This window comes from Phalaenopsis equestris, unplaced genomic scaffold, assembly GCF_001263595.1.
Source record: "Phalaenopsis equestris unplaced genomic scaffold, ASM126359v1 Scaffold000761, whole genome shotgun sequence".
In the NCBI taxonomy this organism is placed as follows: Eukaryota; Viridiplantae; Streptophyta; class Magnoliopsida; order Asparagales; family Orchidaceae; genus Phalaenopsis; species Phalaenopsis equestris.
Window position 1 is genome coordinate 3,674,959 of NW_018165201.1, and position 15,757 is coordinate 3,690,715.

The window sequence follows — 15,757 nt, forward strand, 5'->3', positions numbered from 1 at the left end:
ACGTTAAAGCAAAATCTAAAATAGTTTTACCTTCTTCATTAGTTACTCCAAAACCGTAGCCACCATGAATATTTCTGAAATCTTCTACCACTCTACCGACATGTCCATTTAAATCTCCTCCAATAAAAATTCTTTCTTCAAGAAGTATCATTCGTATTAAGTCTTCTAAGTCATTCCAAAATTTATCTTTAGACTCTGTATCTAAACCTACTTCAGGAGCATAAGCACTTATAATATTAAAAATCTTAGTATCAATGATAATCTTAAGTGCTATAATTCTATCTCCAACTCTAGTAATTTTTACAACATTATCTTTCAAACTCTTATCTATAATTACACCTACACCATTTCTAGTGCGACTCTTACCAGAATACCAAAGTTTAAAACATAAATTATCAATCTCCTTTGCTTTTTCTCCCACCCACTTAGTTTCTTGAATACATAAGATATTAATTTTCCTATGAATCATAATATCAACTAATTTCAACAAGCCAAACCTATTTGGTTATAAGCCATTTCAGACCTATTTTAACCCATTATTATTATTTTATTATGTATATATATATATATATATATATAGTAGCTTGTAAATAGAAGAAGTCTAGTAGTTTATTTGTACATGTTGTATGGCTCTACATAAGCCAATATGTTAATGAAATGAAAAGTTTTTTTTTGGTGCAATTCTTACGTTATGGTATCAGAGCTGTAACCTAGGAACCTCAGAGCTTCGTCGTTACCTTCTTCCCAGCAAACTCTAGTCGTAGAGTTGGGTTGTGTCGCTGCCTTCCCAGCACACTCTGGTCACATCACAACCTTCCCAGCAAAGCTGATCGCGACTGTATCGCAGAGTTCTATCACAAAGTGTGGCATCGTTAGTCACATCATCTCCGAGGGCTGAGAGGAGCGACAATGTTTTGTGATAGAGTGGAGTTGATCACGAGACTTCAAAAGGATAGGAGGAAGAGTGGCTTGAACAAAGTGAAATCGAGCGAGTGGCTCTACTGTGTGAGTGAGATCGACCAGGGAGAGCGGTTCGTGCGACTGTCGTGTGTGGAGGCTTTGGTGTATATTTAACCTACCGGTGGCGGAAGCTTCGACGGACTGAAGGTCGTATCCGCGTCCTCCAGGAGGGGCTTCGCAAGCTCGTCGAGGATGAGGCCGCTGCTACTAACTTCGAAAGCGGTGCAGTTGCTGATCCTCAATCAGCAACTGCAAAGTCGATTCCAACGCAGACGAAGGTGGATGATAAGCCAAGTTAGTGAATATGAAGAGGTCTTGTTTTGGGATTGCAATTATCCAAGCGGCTTGATAGTTCTCACATCTGACGAAGAGATTTACCTGATTTTCGGATGCAACAGGTCAGCACTTGAAGGGCTTCAAATTCCACCATTTTTGATAAAACTATGGAGAAAGAGAGTTTCGAGTCTCTGTACATTGCAAACCACCAAACCACTGGATCGCGAGGGCAGAAGAGGGTTCCTGCAATATTAGCTGCAACTTGGGAGTGAGGAAGGTAGCGGAGCAGTGCATTCAATTCTGGAGTTGCAGTCTACGACATGGAGGCGAAGAAACTAAGCGGTTGTGGTTTTCTGGTAGAAGAGTTAAAGAAGGGGCGTGAGACTTCCGTGGCTCTTGGGTCGTGTGAAGGATTTGTCACGGCAAGGAAGAGCAATGAGGAATTGACTGCATCGAGCTCAAGTATGACAAGGGCTTAAGGGAAGACCCATAGGTGCTACAACTGTGGAGAAGTGCGAACCTGAGTAAGGCTTGTCCAAAAGTCACCCAAGGAGAGAGTGATGGGTGGACGTGTATCGTCTAGAGGGGGCTACCAGACAAGTTTGATGGTAGTAAAGAACGAGGGAAAGACAAGAGTAGTCTTTACCTATGAGGATCACAAGTTACTAGAAATGTTGAAGATGAAGCAGATAGCGGCATGTAATGTCACTGAGAGTGCATCCACCCTTTCTTAATCCAAGGGGAACATTGTTAGTTATGCTCACTCGGCCAAAGATGCTCGTGATACACATGCCCTTGTCTCTATATCCACCACAAGTTCACCAAAATGGATAGTAGATTCTGGTGCATCTCGATATGTGACAGGTACCACTGGTGAGTTCTCTTTTCAAAGAGAATTCAAACCGCAGATGGGACAACACAACATGTGGTTGGTAAAAGTACAGTGAGATGTATCAATTCAATGACTTTGTCCAATATTTTGCACACTCCTTCCTATCTAATGAACATTTTATTCATTAGTGTCATTATACTCTAACTAAAATGTGTTGTTTCATTTTATATTCCAAAGGTAATATTTCAAAAGAAGAGGACTGACCGAAAATTTAGGACAGTCAAAAGGCATAGTGAACTCTGGTACTTTCATAGAGAGGTGATGGACTCAGTCTTGGCAGCATGGTTGAGAATGCTAGAGCAGGAGGATCTAAGGAGAGTGTGGTGGATGTATTGGTGCTATATCACAAGCGCACGAGACACTCTTCATTTTGTCTATTGAGTTGTTTGCATCCATCAATGTATGAAAGACAAATAAACAAAAACTTGTGTGTGATACGAGTTTGGCAAACATACCGGGAGCTCGTATGTTAGTTATGGTAGGAGTTATTATATTTTTTTTATTTGGTGCATTTAGATGTATGAGGGCATTGTTCTACAACTTTGATGAATGATTACAAATATTTTGTGACTTTATTGACTGTTTTTCTCGTGTTACTGTTATATCTGATGAGAAATAAAACTAATGTGTTTGTCTGTTTTAAAAACTTTCACAGGGCGATTCAGACTCAATACAGTGTTGTGGTGAAGGTATTGAGATATGATAATGAGACAGAGTATACCGACAAAATGTTTGGGGAATACCTGTCAGCCCAAGAGATACAACATCAAATCATTTATTTATACACATCGACAAAACAGAGTGGCATAAAGAAAAAATAGACAAATTCTAGAAGTAGCACGAAGCGTGATGATCATAGTGAATGTCCCAAAACAGTTATGGGGTAAGCAGTTTTGACAACAGTTAAATTGATCAACATAATACCCTCGAGAGTGTCAGATTGGAAGTCTCAGTGACAGATGTTGAAAGACGATAATAGTGAGATCTTTCCATTGAAGGTATTTGGGTGTGTATATGTTTTGTGAAAGACAAAAGGCCATTGTAGGGAAGTTGGATCCTAGAGTTGTAAAATGTGTGTTCGTGGGATATTCTGCTACACAGAAGAGTTGTATGTTGGAGCCCAATTAAGTGGAGATTTTTTGTGAGTATGGATATGTCAATTAGAGAGTTTGAACCATACTATACTCTAGAGGTCAATTCACCCTTTGGTGACTCAACAACCACTGGAGATACGAGGCAAGAGGAGTGTGTAGTAGTAGTGATGGAGTGGTGAAAATGAGAGAAATGCTATGTCCAGTGATGTGGGATGAATCAACTGAGGAGATGGAAATCGAGAAGATTGACCCCAGTAGTGGTGGGATTCAGATTGAAGGTGAGCTAAGGGTCTATACACGAATGAAGAAGTAAATTGAGGAAATATATTCTGCAGTGCCAACAAGTCAATTATCATGGTCTTCCTCAACTCTTGAAACACCTACACCATATATCTTTGATTCAAAACTCGCAGGTGAAATTATTCCTCCATCCACTCCTACCCCTCAACGTTAAGGAGAACCTCCAGCAACAATGCGGAACATCTTCCTGATCATTTTGAGTGGGAACTTAATATTGTCAATTTTGTTTCTTATTCTAACATTTCACCTTTGCATGAAGCATCCATTGCATCATTGGACTCTGTCTCTGTACCCACTCTATCTCTGTACCTAAGTATTGATAGATTGCTAAAGAGTATCCCAAGTAGAAAGCGGAGATTCATGACAAGCTTGGAACTCTTGACAAAAAATGATTATGAGAGATTGTACCGCTACCAACAAAGAAGAAGACAGTAGGATGAAAGTGGATCTTCAATGTAAAAAAAACTCCCAAAGGGAATGTGAAAAGATACAAGGCACGAGTAGTAGCAAAAAGGTACAGTGACACGTATGACATTTATTACGATGAAACTTTTGCACCAGAAACAAAGATGAGCACAGTGACGACACTAAGTTCTCAGGTAGTGAATGGTGGATGTAGACTCCACCAACTGGATATGAAGAATGTTTTCTTCATGAGGGGCTATTAGAGGAGATATATATGAAGATACCACCAAGATTCAGTACATCCCAGACAGTGGGCAAAGTGTGTAGGCTCAAGAAGTCACCATGTGACTTAAAGCGGTCACCTCGAGCCTGGTTTGACAAGTTTAGAATGACGATGGTTGACATAGGATGTCGACAGATCAATGCATTTCACACGATATTCTTTCGGCAACATAAATGTCGCACTATCATACTTGTTATGTTTGTAGATGACATAATTAACACTTGTGATGATGAGATAGAGATCCCTCAACTAAAGTGAAGATTGGAGAAGCAATTTGAGGTAAAGGATCTGAGACGACGCAGATAATTTCTTGGGATTGAAGTAGCCCTTGAACCTAAGGAGATGGTCCTGTCCCAGAGAAAGTGTGTATTGAATTTTCTTATGGAGACAAGTATGCGGGGGTGCAAACTTGATGTCTCTCCAATTGATCAAGAGGTCAAGCTTAGTACAGATCAGTTGATTGTAAGAGGTAACAAAGGCTGGTGGGTCACCTGATCTATCTGTGCCATACTATACCTGATATTTCTTTTTAGTAAGTGTGGTGAGCCGCTACATGCATGATTCAAGGAAAGGTCATGGATTCAGTGTATCAGACTCTGGGGTATCTGAAAAGTGCATCAGAAAAATGATTGATATTCAGAAAGAATGAACATGTAGATATTGAGGACATTTGTGATTCTGACTAGACAAATTGTGTTGATGATAGTTGATCCACATCAGAATACTGCATGTTTGTAAGTGGCAACTTGATTCCTTGGAAGAGCAAGAAACATTCATTTGTCGCAACATCAAAAATAGAGGCAGAATACAGGGTCATGGTATTCAGAGTTGCTGAGATGATGTGGCTAAAAACCGAGTTGCTAAGATGATGTGGCTGAAAACGTTGTTGTTGAACTCAAAGTGGATCAGGGAACTCAAATGAAGTTGTGGTGTGACAACAAGTCGACAATCAACATTGCTAACAACCCGGTGCAAGACGATAGAACCAAACATGTGGAGATCGATAGATTCTTCATCAAAGAGAAGCAGAATAACAGATCGTTAGAACTATGTCATGTAGTTACTGGATAGCAGGTGGCTGACTGCCACACTAAAAGACTTTGCTCAGTGGAGTTAACTAGATTATGTGACAAGATGGGCATAATAAATATCTTTCGCCCACCTTGAGGGGGAGTGTTGAGACTTGTATCTAATGAAGGGTTTTATTTGTAAATAAAAGAAGTTTAAAGCTTTATTTGTAAATATTTTATGGCTCTATATAAGCCAAGATGTTAATAAATGAAAACTTTTTTTTGTGTGATTATTACAATACATGCATATATATATATATATATATATATATATATATATATATAAGAATGGTCAGAGGCTATGATACGAGCCCCCAGCCACCCTCATGTGCCTACCACTAGATCCCGCGCTGCAAGGCAGATACACTTACGTGGGTTCGAACCCGAGACCCCAGAGGACTTAAAACTGACTTTGCAGATGTCAACAAAAGAGTCACGGTAAGCGGATCAAGCATATACATTTCCATCTTATCCAAGATCATCATAATTCAAGTCAATTCAATCCAAAAGTCAATCCAATTTTCCATTGATTTTTAATCTTCAAAACAAATTCATAGTCCTAATTATCACTAGCCTAACCCCTACAAAATTGTCGAAGTTTAATGAATCCTCCTTCTGTCATTCACAGTTTTGCAAGGAATTTTTACTAAGCTATCATAAATTATTTTGCAGAACTTCTCGATACAACTCTCATGTACGTTGCCAAGTTTTTTAAAACACTTTTTTTTTCTACCTTAACCTTTAAAAGATACTTCTAGGGATATACATGAGTCGAGTCGAGCTCGAGTCACCCTCAACGTGAGCTTGATTAATTAATTGAGCTCGAGCTTGAGTTTAATTCTACAAATTTGAGTTGACTCAAGAGCTGATTTATTTATTATGAAAGAAAGAAATCAATAATAATTTAAGTTATTGTTAAAATAAAATTACAAATAAAGTAAGCAATTAGAAGATGATAAGAAATCACTTGAAATGAGATATAAAATATCATTTTTTTAATATTAGTAATCTTTTAAAGATAAAATCTTAAATTTTAATATATCTTGAGTATATTTTATATTTAATATATTTTAAATGAGCTGGCTCACAAACTAATGAGTCGAATCATGGTTGACTTGGCTTGTTAGCTGATCGAGCCCAACTCATGAGCCACTTATTTTTTTTGAGTCGAGCCAAAGCAGGCCCAGTTACACTCCTAGGTATTTCTCACATTCTCTAGCACTATTTTCCACTATATCCACCTAATTTTATCATAATATATCTTAGCATTCATATTTCTACTATTTATAACATGGAACTTAGCTATTAAAACATTTTACCTAATACAAAAATATATCCAAATCAAATTTTAAAAACATTTTACAAATCATCCTTAACATTGAAGTATATGCATCCTTATTTGTATTTATAACCTCCTTTTAGAGTATATTCAATATATCTCAAATTATCACACCAAGATAAAAATAAATCAATGAACATTATTGATTGATTATTGCTATAACTATCACCATTCCTTTTCAATCAAATAACCGTAAGTAACAAATTAATTGTTTGTTCAAGGTTCATTTAGCTTTAGCATCTTTTTTGTTTTTTGTTTTTTTTTTTTTTAAAAACATATTTCGTTGATATAATCTTCTTTTAAATAAATCACATATTTTTAAAAACACTCCAGAGATCTAAAAGATGTTTTAAATGTTTTTAAAAACAACTAGTTCAATCAAACATGTTCTAACGTAATTTTTTGCATGTTTTTATTTTTTTGTTTTAAAAAAACAAACCAGCTTGTTCTTAAAAATACTCAAAACATCTAAAAGTTATCTTGTATTTTTAAAACAATCAAACAATGCTATAATAGACAAAATATATTTTATTTCAATAAAAAAATAAAAAAAATAAAACAAAAATAAAAAATCAAAAGTGATAAAAATACACAATACAATGGAGAGCAGCAGAATCACTCACCAACCAAACTGAAAGTCAAATACCCTTTGTACAGCTTCAACATCTGCAGAGGTGTTTGAAAATGGGTAGCCCCAGAAAGAATAGAAGTTGAGGCCTATCTTGCCATCTTGCTTGCCCTACATAAAAATTTATAAATAATTTCTCTTCTAAGAATCCATAACAATAAACTTTTTTTAAGCATCAATAACAAAAAAAAAAGAAAACATTTTATTTTTTCAGATTTACATACAGACGTCAAGATTTATATATTTAGCACCTAAATTCACAATTAACATCATCTAGCACTCAGCTAACCCAATTGATGGATCTCATTGGATGCTCACAGGAGAGATCAGCTCGGATTAGATGAAAAGGCTGATTAGGACCAGGCGAAGAAGCCAACTATAATCAAAAGCTCATCGAACAACCCCACTGGATGAGGCCAACTATGATTAAGAAGAGACTAACTAGGATCGAAAAAGGCCGTACATAATCAGCAAAAGTCTAAACTAGGATCAAGTGCTTGTCGAATACTCGTTGGAAGAGACTGACTAAGATTGAATGAGAACCGAGGCGATGAGATTGAGGTTGTCGAACGACTTTGATGACAACTAGATCAAGGAGTTCGCTGCAAAAAAAAGTTATGGAGGGTATTATATTGTTTTAATTTTATGTTTATGATGCCAAGAATGTTAATAGTGAAGTTTAGATGTTAAATATATAAATCCTAATACTTTACATGAAATGCATGTAAGTCTTCCTTTTTTATATTAATTTAAACTCTTTATTTATATATTCTTCTTTTTAAATTTCCACAAAAACAAAAAACTTTCTAAGATATATAGATTACAATAAACTAGTAATTGTTTTCAGCATAAACTAGCAAGATTACACCAAATGCTTGGAAAAACTTGTAGAACTAATCTGCATATTTAATTCAATACAAATGAAAAAAAATAAACCTGATACTTCATCCTGTACAGCTTAACAACTTCAGCGTGAGCGATCAGCATATTGTGAACTGCGATGTATGGCTCAGTTATTGAATTTCCTGCTCTGCAATTTATCAAACCAAAGGGATGAGAACATCTTCCAGGAGCAAATATTCCTGAATCATATCCTGCTGATCCATAAACGTTAGGTTCTACTATGGTTGTCCAGCGTGAAACTTTGTCACCAAATTCCCTGAAACATAAATCTGCAAATTCCTTCAAATCATCCCTGCGATCATGTAAGTTCTGTCAGATTGACGTGTATGATAGAAATTTTAAAATGTTGATTGTCGTTTAACGAGTCCAAGACTTAAGAAATTTTAAATGGTTAGTGAAACTTACACGATCCTGCGGTCGAGCCATCCGCCGTACTCATCTTGAAGTATTTGGGGAAGATCCAAATGATGGAGACTAACATGAATCTTGATTCCTACAAATGATGAGTAAAACTCGTATAAACAAAGAATGGTATATGTTGTACTCTAGATATTGCAATAGCTAGCAAGTTCAATTAATATTTAATTTGCACGCCCAATATGACGACTCACCTAAACTTCAACATTCTAAACATAAAAGCAAATAAAAGACCTTTTTCAAATATCTCATGGATGACACTTTTGTAGTACTCCAAAGCTTTAGGATTAACGGTCCCCCTTCCATCTGTAGATGTAAAATAACCACAAAGTACTTGTTAATAGTTAAAATTTCAAAAAATTTTGAAAGAAAAAAAGAAATATAGATTAAAAGCCTCTGTTAAGTCATACATGGGAGAATCCTGGACCAGGAAATGGAGAACCTATAGGCCTCAAGCCCAGCATCAATCATAAGCTTGGCATCTTCCTAGAAAACAATACATGTGAATTTTACAAATGAAATAATTATCTCATGGATTGCAGATTTTGTAGAGAAGGACTTAACAAGGTTGTTTAGTTAAAATTTTTATTACCTTCTAATTTTTTTTAAATTATGATAACAAAACAAATCAGAATTGACCAAGATGCAGTTCGATTTTATGCAAAATGAGTGTAGTGTATTTGAAATGTAATAGTTTTAAAAATTGCAGTGTTCAAAGAATTCTTAAAATCATCCTATAGTTTAATTTTAGATAATCTAAACTCGGCGAATTTGGTTGAATTCCAAATACAACACAAGCTTTAGCAATTTTCGTAACCTATAATCAATTGCCGCCCACCACTCTCCCCACTATCAGTCACAGCTAGGAGTGTAAACGAACCGAACAGAGCTTGTGTTTGTGTTCAGTTAGTTTGAAATTTTGTTTGTTTGAAATAAGCTCGTGTTCAAAATTGTTCGTGAAGTCACTATTCGTGTTCTTTTCGGGTCCTTTTCTTAACGAAAGAGCCGAACACGAGCTGTTCACGAACGACAAGCCAACTTGACTTCCCTAATATTAATATATATAAATAATATATTATATTAATTATATAACTTATATTATATAAATATATAATATCTATATTAATATATTACTAATATAGTATATTAATATATTATTATTATTAATTTATTATATATTATAATCTATAAAATTTAATTTTTTAAAATATCATAAATTTTTTTATATATAGTTATTTTAAATTCTTTTATATTTCGAACAATAACGATTCAAACACAAACGAACGCATCATTGTTCGTGTTTGGTTCGTTTAACTAACCGAATGAAAAAAATTTGTTCACGTTCGTCTCGTTTACTTATCGAATACGAACTCATTGACGAACCGAACACGAATTGTTCGCGAACAACGAGCTTTTTTGACAGCCCTAGTCACAGCCAGCTGTTGTCCGCCACTCTTGGCCTCACATTGAATTAATTTCACTTCAAACAAAATACAAAAACATAATCTTACAAAATACACCATATTTCAAATACATGGTAATCATTTCCTTCACATTCTTCTTTCAACAAATTAAATGGCCTCTAAAAAGACAGAATTGCCTCGCCGAGAAGATCAACGAAATAATATCTAGTACGTCAAAATATGCCTCGTTATTCGACTAGTGTTTTTGGTCAAAAAAATTTATCATACATCTAGTAAAAGGTAGATCAACAATCAATGATTTTACCTTGTGCTTGTGGTACCCATCCGAAGTTATGTCCGCCGTGCTCTTGCCTGGTGTCATCCCTTCATTGTTAAACAACACAAAGTTGAAGTCAACAAAATGTCACTCCTAACATTAAACTACTATTGACTGAGATATCAATTTATTCTTCAAGCTTCCATCTTTAATAATGGATGAGATTTGTAAGCAATATTAAGCATAATTACTTCACTTTTTAATTTAAATATTCAACATATTCAATTAAAAAAAAACAGCCAGATCTGTCATTATTGCTCTGCAATGCTCTGCAAATATCTAAATTTCATCTTATTTAAAGAAAATCAATAGGAAACTAGTAGAAAATAAGGCACTTTCACCTTCATGAGCAAAGGTATCCCAAATGCTTGGTGTTCTTCCATCCTCTGCCACCGCACCCTCATACTATGCACACAAAGTATTAGATAAAAAAGTTAGATAATGATAGGTTTAACAAAGTTAACATAACGGGAAAGGGGTTTAATTGTTAATTTAATTAATCATCACTGCTTATTTGATTTAATATATTTTTATTTATTAAAGATAATTAAAAAATTTATTTTCTATATTCTCACCACATCTGATAGGGTTGTCAAAATGACTCTTTGTTCGTGAACGGCTCGTGTTCGGTTTGTTAAACAAATGAGCCGAACACAAACATACTTTTTAAGCTCGAAATATAAACGAGCCGCGTTAACACCCATACTCCCAACTTTATTGGTCCAAACAAAATTCCCACCGCAAAATCACGAACAAAGAGTCATTTTGACAACCCTAATCACATAGCCATAAGATGTTAAGTATTGGGGCAAGATTTAAAACATCATTTGAATTTTATTTAATAATTTTTATTCTATTTTTTTCATTAATAATTTTAATTGATTATAAATCTTTGTAGTCATGTAGTCAACTAAATTTTTAAAAAATACTACTCATCAAATATATAAATATATATATATATATATATAAAATTGATTAATAGTATTTCGAGCCAAAACGAGCTGAACACGAACGAACAAATATTGGTTCGTGTTCAGCTCGTTAACTTAGCGAACAAGCCGAATACGAGCTGTTCGCGAACAACGAGCCATTTTGACAGCCCTACAGGATATGAGGAATAAAGGTCAACGTCATATTGCCTAAAAGTCCTTAGGGCTCATAATTTTACTAAAATTTGAAACTTGATTATAATCACTCAAATTTAAATAGATTGAGTCGCCCGAAATTAGATTGATTCATGTATTTATATGACAAAACGCATAAATAGTATATACTATAATTCATAATATATCTTTTTTTTAAAAATATTATACAAATAAATATAATTTTGACATATAACGAAAATTAAATATAAAATTAAAAGAAACTTGAATTTCGACCAAAATCCACCAAATTTTAGTCAATTTGAACTTAATTCTAGTCGATCACAAAACATTAGATTGAAGTTGAAGTTAGCACTTTATGGAAACACAATACATCAGAAAAATATTGGTCACCTCGAATCTTTTTATGAGATAATGTGGAAAAATAATGTTAGGAAAACTACAATCTAACCTGCCAAGAAAATAAAATAAAAATAATAATTGATGTGTGTTGTGGCTGTAGAATAATGAATTATCGTCTAAGCATGCATAAAAATCCAACACATACTCAAGTAATTAAAAAGAAGTAAGCGGAGGAGAATCCTCAATTTTTACATGGAAACCAATAGAAAAGTGAAAATTTTATGAGATCTGACTCAGTTGAAATAGTTCATTATGTAATTTTTAATATATAGGTTCACACTTCTCCATAATTAAAGAAAATGAAGTTACAAAATTGATCATTATAAATGTACAACAGTTCATCGATAATAACCATAATTCGGTCCTAATGAATGAAGTTCACAATAATAGCAGACTACAAAGGCTGTAGTCGATTACTATAAAGACAGTAGCCTGTCGTGAATGTTTTAGATGATGATTGTATCGTCAAATTGTCGTATAAGTTGCAGTTGAAATTCATGATAGTAGTTGGCCCTGTGGGCCGCAGATGATTGCTTCAAGAGTGTCGATTGGTCCATAGTAGGAAGCTGCATGAGTTGTTAATCATGTATATTGTAGTTAGTCACATTGGTTGTAGTGATGAGTTACGATAAAGTCGGTAGGTCGCAGGGACTGAAGTTGAGAGTTGCACGAGATGTGTCATTTAGGTCGTAATTGGTCACGTTGGTCATACTGGTGAGGTGTGATGATATATGCGGGTCACACAGGTCAGGATTAGGAGTTGCATGAACTCTAGATCATATATGTCATAATTGATCACATAGATAGTAGTTGTGAGTTGTGATGACGTTCATAAGTCACATGGGTCGAAATCGAGAGTTGCACGAGTTGTGAGCCGCATAAGTCGTAGGTAATCAAAAAAGTCCTAGTGGTGAGATGTGATGACGTTTGTAGGCCGTAAGAGTCTGAGTCTGGAACTACAAGAATTGTTAGTCACGTAGATCGTAGTTAATCACGTAAGTCATAGTGGTGAGTTATGATAACATTTATAGGAAGCAAAAGCCGGAGTCGACAGCTGAACAAGTTGTGGACAAATAGGTCGTAAGGTGAGATGTGGTGATGTTTGTATGCTCTAGGAGTTCGAGTCGAGAGTTGCACGAGCTGCGCAATTTGTCATATAAGCAGTAGTGATGAGGTGTGATAACATCCGTAGGCCGCAGATGTCAGAGTCAGGAGCTATATGTGTTGTGGGCCACGTAGATTGTAATTGTTTATGTAAGACGTAGTGGTGGTCTGCAAGGTGAGAACTTTAGGAGTCCGAAAAAAGTCATCGTCATCATGGTGCATTATTACACCGTCTTCCAGAGTCATCGTTGCACTGTATGTGGGATGTGTTTTTCTATAGGATGTGTCGTCAACGCATGTCATGATTCCACAAGAGGTTTCATTACAACGAGTTAAGGGCGGTCGACTATGGTTGAAGGTGGCGTGCTGACGGTGGTTGATAGTGGTCGGTCGTTGCAAGAGTGGGAGAAATTCTTCAGATCTAAAATGCAAAAACAATGTTGGACTTCGGCTGTAAGCTTTAGTTTTCTTCTAGCTCAAGCTCATCCCCCATCTCAAGAGAGGGTAAGACTTTATTTATAAGGGTGAGGCTTTATTTATAAAGTGTGGGAGAAGCCTCTCTGCAAATAAGAAAGAATTTTGGATGATTCTATCAAACGGCCTAGAGAGATTTCCTCGATCAAACAATGTATGACGAACATTTTAGTGTCTTGATTATGTCTAAATTGAGTGATCTTGTGATCTTGCTGAGATTTTCAATAAATTACCTCTAGATTGAGAATTTATTGGCAGCTCATCATTTATAAATCCAACTCCATCTCTACAACTAAAAACAGAAGCCATCCCTCTCTCTCTCTCTCTCTCTCTCTCAATCACTGTTTGCTCGTCTTCTTCCCTTATTCCGTCAGTTATACATAAAGAAGTACGAAAAAGGGGAACTCCATTAATAAAAACCTGATAAGAAGAAGTGCCGGCGCCGAATACAAAATCCCCAGGAAAGTCATTTCTGGTAAATTTGCTGATGCAGATAACTTCTGTAGTAAAAAACGGAAGAACAAATAAGATCAGAAGAAGAGAAGACTGATAATACATCAGAAGAAATCTCTGAAAAGACTCCTCTAGCCGAACCCTAGAACCTTACAATATATCAAATCGGCTTTCGTCGCTACGGACAAAACCCTAACCACAATGTCGTCCTTGACTACCGCTCCGATATTTCCCATTTCGACGTTGGCGGCGATAAGACGAGTAGATATTATGTGAGGTCAATTTATCTTTTAATCATTATAGAAATTATTGTCTTTGACGTGAGGTCGTGTCCGGACTCCGAACACAATATTTTTTCCAATGATTGAATGTATTATGGAGCTATTTTGGTGATATTAAGTATTTGTTTGACCGCATAGCTCTCCTCCTTTCCATCCATCGTGAAAAATGCAGGGAGAAGTCGGGAAATTGTTTGGCCAATGAGCTTCAAAACAAGTGTCTCTATCAAAATGGCGGAATTCGCCATTTCAGATCCTGAGGAGGTCCCTCTGTTCTGGTGTTCTGGATCGCACCCTTCATTTCAGTGCTCCACCTTGCCATTGAAAGAAATCTTTATCGAAACATCCATGATGTTTTAACGATTGAAGCATTTCAATGAAGTTTTCCTACCCGTAGCTTTTAAACCAATTTTTTTAAGAGCAACGTCGGCTCAAATGAGGCTTAAATATAATAATGTATCATTATAATACTATCACAATATCATCACATTATGGTGTCTGCACGTAATAATTTTTGCAAGTTTAATCTCTTTCGACGATAAAAGAGCTTATTTTCTTTAAATTTTATTTATTAGCTATGTTTGAAATTACTTTTAAATAATATATTTTGTAATTTTGAATTTGAATGATTGCAATTTACAATAATAAATTCAATATAATTTTGCAGTAGATAATTCAACCACTATAAAACATATTTACATAATTCAATTATTTTTAACTTCTACAAAGTGAAATACATCATGAACAAGATAATATATATATATATATATATATATATATATATGTAAAAATTAAAATTTAGAGGTTAGATATGTAAATCTCTCCTTTTTTAATAAATACATCACCGATAACCTATCACAAATCATAAGCATATTAGGAGCCGTGAAAATTCAAATAAATTTATTTATGATTGGCTTGGCCAATGAGGCTCGGATAGCTAATTTGGTCCAAGGGTCCATTTGATCGCGGCATAATTACCATATTTTAAAAAATTATAAAAGTTATTAAATTTTTTTTAGTTAAGTACAACATAATTAGGACTCTGAAATTTTAAACACCTCGAATGTTTTAAATATTATAAATATTTTTACGTCAGCGTATAAAATAAGTGATGTGCAAAGCTGAGAGTTGCATCAGATAATCGGTGGCCAGCATAAAATTTTTTTGGGTTCATGTCGAACTAAGAGGTTCGACAATGAAGTATAAAGAGTGTGAGGATGATCGAAGTATGGTTTTTGTTGATTTAGAAAAAGCTTATCATAAGGTTTCGAGAGAAGTGCTTCAGAGAGTTCTGGAAAAGAGAATTGTAGATATTGTTTATATTCGAGTCATTAAAGATATATATACTGGAGTTGTTACTTGCGTCAAAACACAATTAAGATTGACCCAATATTTTACTATTTCAATTGGTTTAAATTAGGGATCAGTTTTAAGCCCTTATCTTTTTTGCTTTAGTTATGGATGTTCTTGCTGGACACTTGCAGGATGATGTAATATGGTGTATGTTTTTTTTCATTTCAATAGATCTAAAACTGAATACATCGAATGTAGTTTTATTAGTAGTAACGATCAAGTTATCAATAGGACTAAACAGATTAGATATCTCGGGTATATTTTTCGAAGTGATGGTGATATA

General features: G+C 35.0%; 1 protein-coding gene across 2 annotated transcripts in view; it reads right to left on the minus strand.

Moving 5' to 3' along the window:
* LOC110030889 (beta-glucosidase 22-like) overlaps nt 1-14,099 on the minus strand; it is a 19,983-nt gene extending 5,884 nt beyond the window's left edge. The window contains exons 1-9 of one of the 2 annotated variants that reach the window (XM_020733861.1): nt 13,998-14,099; nt 13,811-13,890; nt 10,649-10,712; nt 10,296-10,354; nt 8,978-9,053; nt 8,802-8,873; nt 8,556-8,643; nt 8,184-8,442; nt 7,243-7,358 (exon numbers count right to left, since the gene is read on the minus strand). In XM_020733861.1, the coding sequence (XP_020589520.1) occupies nt 7,243-7,358; nt 8,184-8,442; nt 8,556-8,643; nt 8,802-8,873; nt 8,978-9,053; nt 10,296-10,352 (668 nt within the window). In that variant the 5' untranslated portion in view covers nt 10,353-10,354; nt 10,649-10,712; nt 13,811-13,890; nt 13,998-14,099. The other variant, XM_020733860.1, reaches the window with a different exon arrangement.
* Between the last annotated feature and the right edge of the window lie 1,658 nt (nt 14,100-15,757).